This window comes from Eleutherodactylus coqui, chromosome 9 (assembly GCF_035609145.1).
Source record: "Eleutherodactylus coqui strain aEleCoq1 chromosome 9, aEleCoq1.hap1, whole genome shotgun sequence".
Classification (NCBI taxonomy): Eukaryota; Metazoa; Chordata; class Amphibia; order Anura; family Eleutherodactylidae; genus Eleutherodactylus; species Eleutherodactylus coqui.
In genome coordinates, this window is record NC_089845.1 from 15862762 (window position 1) to 15875986 (window position 13225).

At 46.4% G+C, this 13225-nt stretch overlaps 1 protein-coding gene across 1 annotated transcript in view; it reads right to left on the reverse strand.

The window, feature by feature from the left end:
- The window catches only part of SERPINB5 (serpin family B member 5), a 46224-nt gene that overhangs the window by 2993 nt on the left and 30006 nt on the right, over positions 1–13225 (reverse strand). Inside the window, exon 6 of the mRNA XM_066579150.1 lies at positions 10169–10336. Within this exon, the coding sequence (XP_066435247.1) occupies positions 10169–10336 (168 nt within the window). The remainder of the gene's footprint in view (positions 1–10168; positions 10337–13225) is intronic.

Genomic DNA, 13225 nt, shown 5'->3' on the forward strand with positions numbered 1-13225 from the left:
AAAAATATGAACAACTCCAGATGCAGGCAGAATTGCAACGTTTTAGGCAAAGCCCTTTATCAAGCAATACGAGATGTAAGGAGTAGAGTCACAGTCTCCTGTGAAGTCTGAGAATAGACTTCTATGAGGCAGGCGAATGTGGATGGACCTTGCCACACCGGTTGGACCTAGAGCTATCTGTAGAGGAACCACCTGGGGAACCCCAGTTTCCATCCTTGACACCTCTAAGTGGGATGTGGACTTTACTGTGGGGCCCCCAAGCCATTATTCACAGTAATGGTCCCAGTAGTGTGGTGTTGACACTGCACTGGGCTGAGGTGCAGTACCTGAAGGTCTGCACAGGAACATAGCAGGAAGACAGGTTGTATACAGAGCTGGCAGCAAGAACAAGGTCCAGGCTGTAGGTCAGAGCAAGCACAGACATCAGAATGGTCAAAGTCAAGCAAGGATAAGAACCACAATAAACTCAAACAGGAGCTTTGTCGCAAATGGCAATAGAAGACCAAGTTGCTTAGGCAATCTCCATGACAGGAGAATGCCTAATATAGCCAAAGGTGCAGTGGCATTAGTGAAGACTGAATTAGGGAATGCATACTAACCCTTTACGGAAGGGGTCGTGAGCCCAAAGGAACCTCATGAGCAGAGACTAGAGAGACTGAGGAGGAAGTGTGACCTGTAGGACATAGGGAACTGTAGTACCTGACCATGGTTCCAGTGATCATGCTCATCCAGAACCCCTTCTTCTTGCAGAATAATATTTATTGATTAACTCAGGAGCATTGATGTTTTCTTGGGGCTCCCATGATCTCTCCTCAGGACCATAACCTTTCAAATCCACCAGAAAAAAGAGCTTGCCTCTTAACTTTTTAATATCTAGGAATCTCTTGGACCGTGTATCTTTTTGCAGCAACTGCCGAGGGTGAAGGAAACGCAGACAACTGGAAATAAAGATGACTTGAGAGAAATGTGGAAGTAGTTTGGAATTCCCCAGAAAGAAGGCAGGCGGAGTCTGTAAATGACCGGATTTATTAGTCTCTAAACTTGAAGCAGGGGCTAAAGGCTCATGGGCCCGGGTGCAAAAGTTTATCTTGGGGCCCCCCAACGTCTCTTACCCCCTTAACGCAGAGGTGTAACCTGAAGCTCCTGGGCCCCAATGCAAAACCTGTAACAGGGCCCCCAACTATAATGAACTATAATTCATAGTACTGGGCTCCTTATACGGAGAAGAGAGGCCTTATGGGTCCCCTAAGGCTCCTGGGCCACCGCATCCTTGCGAAGCAAATGTGCAAATCTGAATGAAGGCATCCTCAGGTGTAGGTTTTTTGAGGACAACTAACTATACACCATTTCCACAAAAATCTGTAAGGACTTCTTTTTCATAAGATCAGCAGCCTGAGAGAGGAATTTTAGTCTAGTCCCAGATTTTTAGGAACTCGTGACAGTAATTCGTTGCTGGTACATCTGTGGAGGAAGAAACTGGTAGTGGTATTTAAGAGTGCTGAGTGTAAAGAATAGTATTGCTCCAGAGTATTGGTTGACATGGTTGCTGTGAGAGAATTCAGCCCACGGAGAAGGGTTGTCCAATAGTCCTGCTGGGAGTATACCAAGTCACAAAGAAACAGCTCCAGAGATTGATTAGTCCTTTTAACCTGGCCATTGGACTCTGGATGGTATGTGGAGGAAAAATCAAGTTTGACATCCATCATGGATGTACTGGTAGTTTCAGGAGTGGAGCAACTGAATGTAGACATTGGTTGTAGCAATGAGTGCTGAAACAGAAGATCTGAACATTATTCTTGTCGTTGACTGGAGAATGCCGACAGACCCCTCCAAACAGAATACGATTCCAAGCCATTACTCACACAGATAGTCCTGTTAGTGTGGCTGCTGATGCTGCACTGGGCCGAGGTGCGGTACCTAAAGATCTGAACAGGAGCATAGCAGGATGACAAACTGTAGTCAGGGCTGGTGGCACATGTGCAAGAACGAAGTCCAGGCTGTTGGCCTGGGCAATAATGAAGTCCATTGTACAGAGATGAGGTCAGGGAGCACAGAACTCAGCATTCTTAAAGTCAAGCTAGGGTCAGAGTAAGAAGAAATACAACCAGGGGCTTTACCTAAAATGGTAGTAGGAGACCAAACTGCTTAGGCATCATCCATGAGGGGAGGATGCCTAATATAGCCGGAGATGCAGTGGGATTGGTGGAGGACTCAATTGAAGAGCAGGAGCGCACATGAGTCCTATGGGCAGAAACCAGAGAGACTGGGGAAGAAGTGAGCAGGACATGGGAAACGTTGGCGTTCAACTGCAGCTCTAGTAACAGGTAAGCTTCGGCGGCACACAGTCATAGCTTCACGGGCAAATTTGTCCCTATTCCATACATCTCATATTGCTTGATAAAAGGCTTTACCCAAATCTTCACAATTCTGCCTGCATCTGAAATTGTTCAATAAACCACTATTATTTTAGCACTCAATTTTCAAGTGTGCGCTCTCCAGTTTTTATGCTTTAGGCCAGTTTTACATGAGCGATAAAATCGCGTGATTTTCTCATGATGACATAGCGCTACAAATACCTTGTATGTGAAGCCCATGCTTTCCAGTGGGTTATTTCACATTAGTGATGTTTTGTAGGTTGCTACATTGAGAGATTACAAAATCACAGCATGCTCTATACAGCTGTGATTTGCGATTTTTTTTTTGTAACCCATGGTTCCCAATGGAGGCTTTCTTTCTGTTGCATCGCATGAAAACGTGGTTTTCGTGCGGTGCGATGCAACTTTTACAGTAGGAAGTCCTACTGTTTGTCCCTAAAATAAGCCCTATCTGTATTTAAAAAGAAAAAGAAAAAGGAATGCATCACCTAAGATGCGCCGTCCGGCTCTGACTGTCTCCTCTGTATCTCTGGCAGAATTGCTTGAAGTTTTCCCCCAGCGCTTCCTGGTTTGGAGGTTTAAAATCCCCGCCTCCAGGAAGCACTGGCTGTGATTGGTTACCATGGCTCATGTGCTTCCTGGAGGCGGGGATTTTGGACCTCCAAACCAGGAAGCGCTGGGTGAAAAAACAAGCAAGTCTGCTGGAGATGCAGAGGAGATGCACAGCGGAGCTGACAGCGCCACTTAGGTAATGTATTCTTTATGTTTTTAAAGGCAGGTAGGGCTCATTTTCGGGGTAAGGCTTATATTTCAAGCCCCCCCACCCCCGAAAATCCCAGGAAAAGCGCTACAAAGTCGCGCAACTTTATAGCGACACAAAATCACAATATCGCCGTTAGTAAAAGCAGAGATATCGCACCGAATACAGATGCGATATCGATGCGATTTTCTCACGGCGATATCGCTTTCACCTGTTTGATAGAGACCTTAGTATTCACGAGCCATCGACCATGTAGCTATGAAATCAGCACCACACCCATATACCAGGGGAAGTGCTGCCACTTTGGATGTTGAATCATTTATTTCAGGAGGCTCTGCATTATAATTCATTTCATAGGGCAAATTGTGTATTATAATTTATTTCCGGGGGTACAGTAAGTAACACTATATTCAGGTGACGAATTGTGTAGCACTATGATTTTCAGAGTAGCAAACTCCACAGAGGCAAGAATTAGCTGGAGAAGTCATGAAGGTCTGGACTAGATGAAGAAGAAAGAGAAAGAGTCCAGAAAATATCACCTGTGAGTCACTGTGGGTTCTGTCTCTGGCTACATTACATCAGTACTGCATTCACAGATCAGCAGCATTCTAATTTGCAAAACTACAACTCTCAGCATATCCTCACCATTGCTTATGTCACACTAGAAGCTGTTTCACAAGGTAAAAGCTTCTATAGCACACAATAGGTTGCCAATAATGCTGGTTGGTATACTCACTGATCTACACCAATATATTACTGGCTACCCAAATATGCAACACAAGTAGACCATACCATTCTTTGTTCTTATTCTCTGTCTCTTTTGCAATCACTCTCTCTTTTGCATCGGACTGGGCTTTTTTAGTGCCCTTTCACTCTTTTTTGTTCTCTCTCTTTTCCATTCTATCTTCTGCTACAGGTGGGCCACGCCTTAAGCCATGCTCTTTAGAAGGCCAATCTCAAGTACAGCTTAAGTTTTAGGCTTTATTCACACAACCGTATATATATGTAGCTATGTAGCTGCATTTTCACGGCCGTCCAATATACGCAACTATCTGAGGTATTGGTTTCCAATGCATTCGTTCACATGGGTGGCGTACATTGCGGCGTATAAAAACATATGTGATTGAAATCCGTATCTGCTATTATATGCTGGGTAAAAAGATAGTTCTGATTCTATCTTTCGACCATGTTACGCTGGTGGCTCCCATAGACTCCTATGGGAGCAGAAAAAAAAGGGAGGGGGGGGGGCAGTTTAGCAGCGTCCAACACTGTGGAAAGCTTACAGGTGCCTCTATTTAGGCATTTGAAGTCATTCCGAGGATTTATGCCGTGCAAGGGATTTCCGGGCTGCGATGTATTGTTTTGCTAATACGGTCGCCATTCGAATGGATGCCAAAACGCTAATTAATTCGGGACTTGATCGCGGGAAATCGTCCATTCATGTGAATTCACCGTGCAGACGAGTGAACGTAAAAACTCATACGCTCGTGTGAAGGACTCCTTACCCTGTGAAAGTTTATCCCAGGTTGACATCATTTAATTGACTGTTATGATAATGATTGCTGAAAGGTTTTCTCTACATAACAGGAAGAGGTATACTATTATAAGACTAATGGCTCTTTCACACGAGCGTATATCAGCTGCCATTTTCATGGCTGGCCGATATACGCTATGATTTGAGGAGTAAAAACTCGTAAGCAGGCGCACAAATCTAACGTTTGTGCACTTGTTAAGACGGCATGGGCCCCGGCGCATATACACGGAGACCGCCATGCTGTTGCCCCATCCCCTTCCCTCCCCTTCGCCGGCTCACCTCCTCTCTCCTCCCGTCTGGCTGCTTGCAATGGGAGGGGGCGTCCCGCCCCCTCCTATTGCAATCAGCTGGAGGGGAGGAAAGAGGAAGAGAGAAGAGGGAGTTTAGCAGTCACGCTGCTAAACTCCCTCTCACCTACCTTCTCTAACATAACATAGTAACATAGTATGTAAGGCCGAATGAAGACCATGTCCATCTAGTCCAGCCTGTCTATCCTACTGTGTTGATCCAGAGGAAGGCAAAAAAAACCCAAGGCCAGAAGTCAATTAGCCCTTTTGGGGAAAAAATTCCTTCCCGACTCCCTAATGGCAATCAGACTGTTCCCTGGATCAACCCCTAATAGTTCCTACCTGCCTATATACCAGGATTGACACTTAACCTAAAATTTATATCCTGTGATATCCTTCCTCTCCAGAAAGACATCAAGTCCCCTTTTAAACTCCTCTATGGATTTTGCCATCACCACTTCCTCCGGTAGAGAGTTCCACAGTCTAACTGCTCTTACAGTAAAGAACCCCTTTCTGTGTTGGTGATGAAACCTACTTTCCTCTAATCGTAGCGGATGCCCTCTTGTTACCGTCGTCGTCCTGGGTGTAAACAGATCGCGGGAGAGATCCATGTGTTGTCCCCTCATGTACTTATACATGGTTATTTGGTCGCCTCTTAACCTTCTTTTTTCTAGAGTAAATAGTCCCAATTTGGATAGCCTCTCTGGGTATTCCAGTCCCGTCATTCCATGTATTAGTTTAGTCGCTCTTCTTTGAACCCCCTCCAGCACTGTGACATCTTTCCTGAGCACCGGTGTCCAGAATTGTACGCAGTATTCCATGTGAGGCCTGACAAGTGCCTTATATAATGGAAGGATAATGTTCTCGTCCTTCGCCCCTATACCTCTTTTGATGCACCCCAAGACTTTATTTGCCTTTGCAGCGGCTGACTGGCATTGGTTACTCCAGTTTAGTCTATTATCCACTAATACCCCCAGATCCTTTTCCATATCACTTTTCCCTAGCGGTACCCCATTGAGTGAATATTTGTGACATCCGTTCCTCTTGCCTATGTGCATAGTCTTACATTTTTCAACATTGAACTTCATTTGCCATTTTTCTGCCCAAGCCCCCAGCTTATCCAGGTCCGTTTGTAGCCGCACATTGTCCTCCGTTGCATTAATTATATTGTATAATTTTGTGTCATCTGCAAATATTGATATTTTGCTGTGCAGCCCCTCTATCAGGTCATTGATAAATATGTTGAACAGAGTGGGGCCTAATACTGAACCCTGTGCCACCCCGCTAGCGACTGTGGTCCAATCAGAGTACGAACCATTTATTACCACCCTCTGCTTTCTATCGTTGAGCCAATTTTTTACCCACTTACACACGTTTTCGCCCAGTCCGAGCTGCCTCATTTTGTATATTAGCCTATTATGTGGCACGGTGTCAAAGGCTTTAGAGAAGTCCAGATATACAAGATCAATAGATTCTCCCAGGTCCAGCTTAGAGCTTACTTCATCGTAGAAACTGATCAGATTTGTCTGACATGAGCGACCCTTCATGAATCCATGCTGGTGAGGAGTTATTCCCTTAATCTCCTTGAGGTACTCATCGATGGCGTCTCTCAGAATCCCCTCGAAAATTTTTCCCGTTACTGAAGTGAGACTTACTGGCCTGTAGTTACCAGGCTCACTTTTGCTCCCTTTTTTGTAAATTGGAACCACGTTGGCAATGCGCCAGTCCAATGGTACTACTCCGGTCTTGATAGTGTCTAGAAATATTAGGTATAGCGGCCTAGCTATCTCGTCACTTAGTTCCTTTAGTATCCTTGGGTGTAATCCATCTGGGCCCGGTGATTTATCAATTTTAGTTTTCTTTAGACGCTTCCGCACCTCCTCCTGCGTTAGGTATGAGATATTTTGTGAGGGGTTCATTTTATTCCCCTGCATCTCGTGTGGCATTTCCTTTTCTTTGGTGAACACACTTGAGAAGAAACTGTTTATTAGATTTGCTTTCCCTTCGTCATCATCAATGATTTCTCCTGCATTGTTTTTTAAAGGGCCAGCGCTCTCCCTGCAAATCCTGGCCGCTGTCATTGGCTTCCATAAAAGCCCATGCAGCGGCTGACGTATTCCGGCCCATAAGATAGTTCCAGGACTATCTTTTGGGCCCGACGTAAAATCGCCCTGCGCTATATTGGACCAGCCGGGCTTCTTTATGTCACAGGAATATGGCCACATGATCTGATGCATTGGAATCCAATGCAGCAGATCATAGCGTATATTGGACGACCGTGAAAATGGCGGGCTGATATATGCTTGTGTAAAAGAGCCCTTTGGCAGCACTCACACGGGTGACAGTGAGTAGCACCCAACATTCTCAGGCACGACTTGCTTCACACAGCATACAGACACCCCATCCTTGTACTGTGTGATGTGTGAGAAACCCAACATCTACATGTTCTATTCTCATGCGAGACTCGCACAAAAATAGATCATCCTGCGATTTTTCCTTTTGCTGGCATCACTGCAAGAGTAAATCACCCATGTAAACACAGATTGCAAATAATGGGTTGTGTTTTCCTGCGAGTTCTGTTCGTCTTTGCAACATACAAAACTTGCTTCAACATCACCAAAGTTTGGCACATCAGTTACACATCGGATCAGAAGTGGCCTGACTAATGGCAACAATGAATCTGGGCACTTTGGAGTTGTTAGTGTGTCGCTCCCAACAATATAGGTGAATTTCAATCCCCTGCTTGGTTGCTGCGTAACAATAATGTGGTTTTGTAGTGGGATCTCAAGGACCAAATAGGGGGCGCTATCACCTATGGCACCAGCCATTTAACTGGCAAAGTGGGCACCTGGCTGTATCGTGGAGGGGTTATGCCCTCTGGCCCTCTGACTTGTTGTTTATCCATTTATTTCCAGTTAAAACTAAAGCCTAACTTGTTTATTGTCCTCTGTCCTAGGCGCAGCGCATCTCCTGGCACAATGCCTTGTTGGGGTTTCCAATCTGTGTTTAACATGTTTCCTTTACATTGCCGCAGGTATTCACCGGGGGAAGGGATTGCATAAGACCACATCATATTTACAAGACCTGTTCTCCCATATGCTTTATTTTTAACCCCTCAGTCCACTCTAACACAACGCTTTGTACATCAAACGCCGCACTAAATGCTACAAAATGCCTCCATTGATTTAAATGGGGCTTTTCAGACCAGCGTTTGAAGACGGCGTTTCTAATGCCGTGTTTTTCAAGTTCTGTCTGTTCTAATTTTGGCATTTAAGCATTTTTAAACACAATGCATCCCCCTTCGAAGTCAATGGGAGGCGTTTTCAAAGCTGTCAAAAACACTGTGTACAGTGTTTACCGTGCTTTTGAACGCAGCGCTCTTTGCCATCAGAAGTGGAAGTGAAAGTGGTGACATCATCGGCTTTCTTTGCCCGTGTTGTTACTGCTATATATCCTCTGATCATATATATATATATATAAAGAGTAAATACAAAAAGCAATAATTTGTTGATGAGAAAAGGAGGAGATAGAGAGAGAGAGAGAGAGAGAGAGAGAGAGAAAGAGAGAGAGAAAGAGAGAGAGAGAGAGAAAGAGAAAGAGAAAGAGAGAGAGAGAGAAAGAGAAAGAGAAAGAGAAAGAGAGAGAGAGAGAGAGAAAGAGAAAGAGAAAGAGAGAGAGAGAGAGAGAGAAAGAGAAAGAGAGAGAGAGAGAGAGAGAGAGAGAGTGAGTTCAAAGAGAAGGAGAAGGCAGTAGCATTATGGGGAGGGGTTGAATCCATGGGGCAGCTGGTATGGTTAAATTAGGAGACATTGATATTTACATTGTTTCAAAGTTGTATCCTTTGAGTTTTCACATAAAAGGGAGGAGCAGAACAATAAATATAAGGCATTCAATCACTGATGTAGGTTAAGGTTCTGTAAGGATACAAGAGATACAGTAAAGGCTCATTTACATGCAAAGACAATCTTTCAAAGGATTGAAAGATTGACAGTTTTAGGCCGCCTGCAGACGGGCGGGTCGGATCTGGCGGCGACCCAACCCGAGCGCCTGCAGGGACCAGCGCGTACTCACCCGTGCCCGCGGCTCTGGCAGTTTGATGTGCCGGCTAGCCGGGCAGCCGGCGCATGCGCAGACCGGAGCCGGCGGCGGGTAAGTGACGTTTCTGTGCCGGGCTCTGTGAGCCCGGCACAGAAATAGAACATGCCGCGGTTTGTTTGCCGCGCGAGATTTCGCGCGGCCAAACCGCGGCTGTCTGCATAGGATTGCGTTTGTTAACGCAATCCTATGCAGGTTTCCAGCGGCGGAAATCCTGCAGGAAATCCCACTGCGGAATTTCCGCTCGTGTGCAGGCGCCCTTAGAAATCATTTTGCATAAAGTCCTAATGCCTATTAGCTTCATTTGCGTGCAAATGAGCCTCCAGATGTTTCTTGCAGAACTCAGCAGGTGGTCTCAGCTCTGCAATCAGCTCCTTTGTTCTTGCATGTGCTTTCATGGGCTGCCAGCATGAATACAATGTAATCAGCTGATCCAGTGGAGAACACAGCGTGCAGTCCGTGTTATCTACTCTCTGGCTAAATGAAGGATTTTGAGCTCACCTTAAAAATCATCTTTCAGCTGAAGAGTAAACAATAGTAGCATTTATATGCAACGATTATCGCTCGTATGCTATTGTTTAATGAATTTTGAGCAATAATCGTTGCATGTAAATGGGCCTTAAGTTGAATAGTTTAGCAGAGGAAGTGGCACTTTTCGTAAGTTATCTATGTCCATAATACATGCCATCCTCCCTTCTTTAGTAATCTATAGCAGACCATTGGACATCTATACATTGATTCATAATAAGGTACATAAAAGTGACTCTCTACAAACACAGTTTAGGCCACTTTCACACCGGCGTTAGGGTCAGTTCAGCATTCTCGTCTCTCTGTTCTGTCTTTGTTGGAGAGAAACTGAAATAAAATGAAAACAGTTCTTTTTTTCCCCCCATTGATTTCAATGGGGTTAAAAAAAATGGAAGGCAAACAGAAAGGTTTCATTCTGAAAAAAAATTGGATAAATTTTTTTCCCTTTTTTTTCAGTTTCTCACATCCAAAAATGTAGCAGAGAGACAGCAACCTTGAACTGACCCCAACGCAGATGTGAGAGGGGGCTTATACTTAGAAGTCAATCTGTGGATATTATTAAACGCCTTCATTGTCACAATGCTGTTACCTTTTCTAGTCCAGTAGAGTCGTCCTCAATGCAGATGGGCATTATAATCAGCAGACTCATTCTTTTGCCATCAAACGGGATATCCAGGATCAGCAAATTATCTTCCTTCACGGTTCTGATGCTGAGTGGTGCTTTCAGCTGCATCATCTGAACAGGTTTCGTTTCAGTCTAAATAAATGGAGTGACAAGTTTGTTATTAGTATTATTGTTATCGGTGGTTTATTATTACGCTGTGTTTACAAGGTCGGGACATCTTATACAGGGTACATTAGATTACTCAATACACGAGATACAAACCACATTTTCTGGGGTATTCACAGCAAAGCCATCTATGAATGTTCCTGTTCCAAGCACCTGCCTGTTCCTCTTATACACTGCCACAGAATGATTTAGGGCTCCTACACACGGGCTGCCCCCAGATTCCGCAGCAAATACTGCTCATAGCCTCCTATGGAGACCGGCTGCGTCCTGCACACGAGCAGAAAAATCGCAGCATGCTCCATTCTGTGCGTTTTCTGCACCGACATCTTCCAATGAAGTCAATGTGAGCCGTCCGTCCCACGGGCCTTTCCGCAATGACCACTGCAGAAGGGTTGCGAGATCTGCGTTATTGCCTAGTGACGGCACGGCTTTATCTGTACTGTGCACCAGCCAGGCACAGGGGCGGATCCTGATAGGGGACCCCGCATGCCGGATCCAGCCCTGTTGTGTGCAGGACGCCTAAGGCCTCATGTCCACAGGGAAAATAAGAATTAAAACGTTTTTCCCGCACGCGGATCCGCGCCCCATAGGAATGCATTGACCACCCGCAGGTAGATAAATACCTGCGGATGGTAATTAACCCCTTAATGACCAGCCCATAGTGTTTTTACGTCCTCCCGAAGTGGGCTTTATTCTCTGAGGACGTAAAAACATGTGTCCTGCAGAGAATAAAGCCCCTCGGGCTCTGGAACGTGACAGCTCCATGCTGTCGGTGTCCGCAGGTAGCTGACAGCATGGAGCTGTCATCCCGGGCTGTTTGGAGCCCCCCCCCCCCGGCATTGCGATCAGCGCTATGCAATGGATAGCGCCGATCGCAAACAAGTAAATTAAACTGCAAAAAAAGTGACATATTCAGCTGCTCCGATGGATCGGATCCATCGGAGCAGCTGAAAAACTCACCGAGGTCCGCCGCACGACTCCCCGCTGTCCCGATGCTCCGGGCGCCGTAGCCGTCCTTCTGCGCATGCGCGCCAGGCGGCATTACTTCAGCCGCATGCGCAGAAGGCCCGGCGGCGCGGGAGACTTAAAATCTCCTCGCTCCCGGCTCCTGTAGGTAGCCGGGAGGCAGGAGATGTAAGCGGGGACCGCGGTGAGAGGTCCCCAGTACCGCGATCGTCGTTATCCAATGGATAACGACGATCGCGGAAAAGTGAAAAAAAGTGTAAAAAAAGAAAAGCTTCACCTCCCCTCATGGATCGGATCCATGAGGGGAGGTGAAAATACTCACCTCAGGTTCGCCGATGTCCGCCGGCCGGTGTCGGGACCCCCCGCTGGCTTCTGTGATGTGCCAATGTGGCGCGCATGCGCAGAAGGCCGGCGAGCCCGGCAAATTCAAAATCTCCCTGCACCGATGCGATCGGTGGGGGGAGATGAAACATCTTCCCGGAGGCTTCCGCATTTGAATCCAGATGCGATTATCCTCCATGGACCCTTCCGGCTGCTGCGCATGCTCCCGCCGGCAAAACGGCGGACACATTCGCAGGAGCCGGGGAGCCCAGGAAATTTTAAATCTCCTTGCTCCCAGCAACCAACGGTCGCTGAGTGCTTGGAGCAGTGACCGGCAGCCTCGTTGAGCGGTCCCCGGTCACGTGATAAAGTAGTGATCTAACATTAGGCCGGTCACACATGACCAGAGAGGAATTACGGGTTCTGCATGCGCTTGATCAGCGGTAATCCACGGATCAATCACATGCATTGGATTACACAATTCCCCCCTATTAGCGGGTCGGAATTACGGAATCCACTCGCAGAAACAGAACACGGCATGCTATATTTTACCGCGGATATCCGCGACCTAGAGCCCATTGTGCTCTATGACCGCAGATATACCCGCAGCCCATGTGCAAATACATTGTGTACGGGCTGCGGGTACCCGGGTCATCTCTAAGAGACGGCGCGGGAAATGCAAACAAAAAAAAAAGTACTGCGCATGACCGTCTGTGCGAATAGGCAGTTATGCGCAGTACATTACGTGGCCGTACGCAGGGTCACAGCTGGGCTCACAGCTGGAATCCGCAGCGGGCCTCCACAAGCAGATTCCACATAAGGCCATGTGAGCCCGGCGTTATTCAGACCGCTACCAGTAATCCGTAATTTACAAGAAGCCCCTGGAACGCTCGCCTTCATGCAGTTCCAGGAGCAGCTTGTTGAGCGTTTTCTCTGTGAGACCGCCGCACTGCAGCAAGATTACAAAGCCTCACAGATCGCCACTTTTTACACCCCATACCCACCGCTGAGGTCACGAAATACCCCCCAAAATACATGAGAGGAGGGGGGGGGATACCCGGTTTTCTTGCCCCATGTGCCCAACCCAACCAGCCTCTGTAATTACCCCTGTCTTCGGACATAAAACGAAGTTTATATTATTACCTTTATCTAATATTTAGGGAATGCCAAAAAATGGGGATGGTGGGGGGTGGGGGGTGGGGGGATTATTTTTAGGAAGTCAAATTTTTTTCCGTATAAGTGGGCAATGGGGCCTGGGATTTATTCAGTTCTGCCCTGAAATCCAGCGGGCATTCCCTCCATTATGGGCCTAGCCATGTGTCCTGTAAGTAGATTAGGGCCACAAGGGGTATGTTTCTGAACACGGGACAAACGGGGGGATCCATTTTGGGGGGGAAAGTCTTCATTCCTATGTACACTGTACAAAAAAAACCTGTTTTTAAATTCACACAATTGCCAAAAAATGAAAATCGTATTTTTTTCCTTTTGCTTTGCTTAGATTCATTCAAATATTGTGGGGTCAAAATACGCAGTACACCCCTAGATGAATTTGTTAAGGGGTCTAGTTTT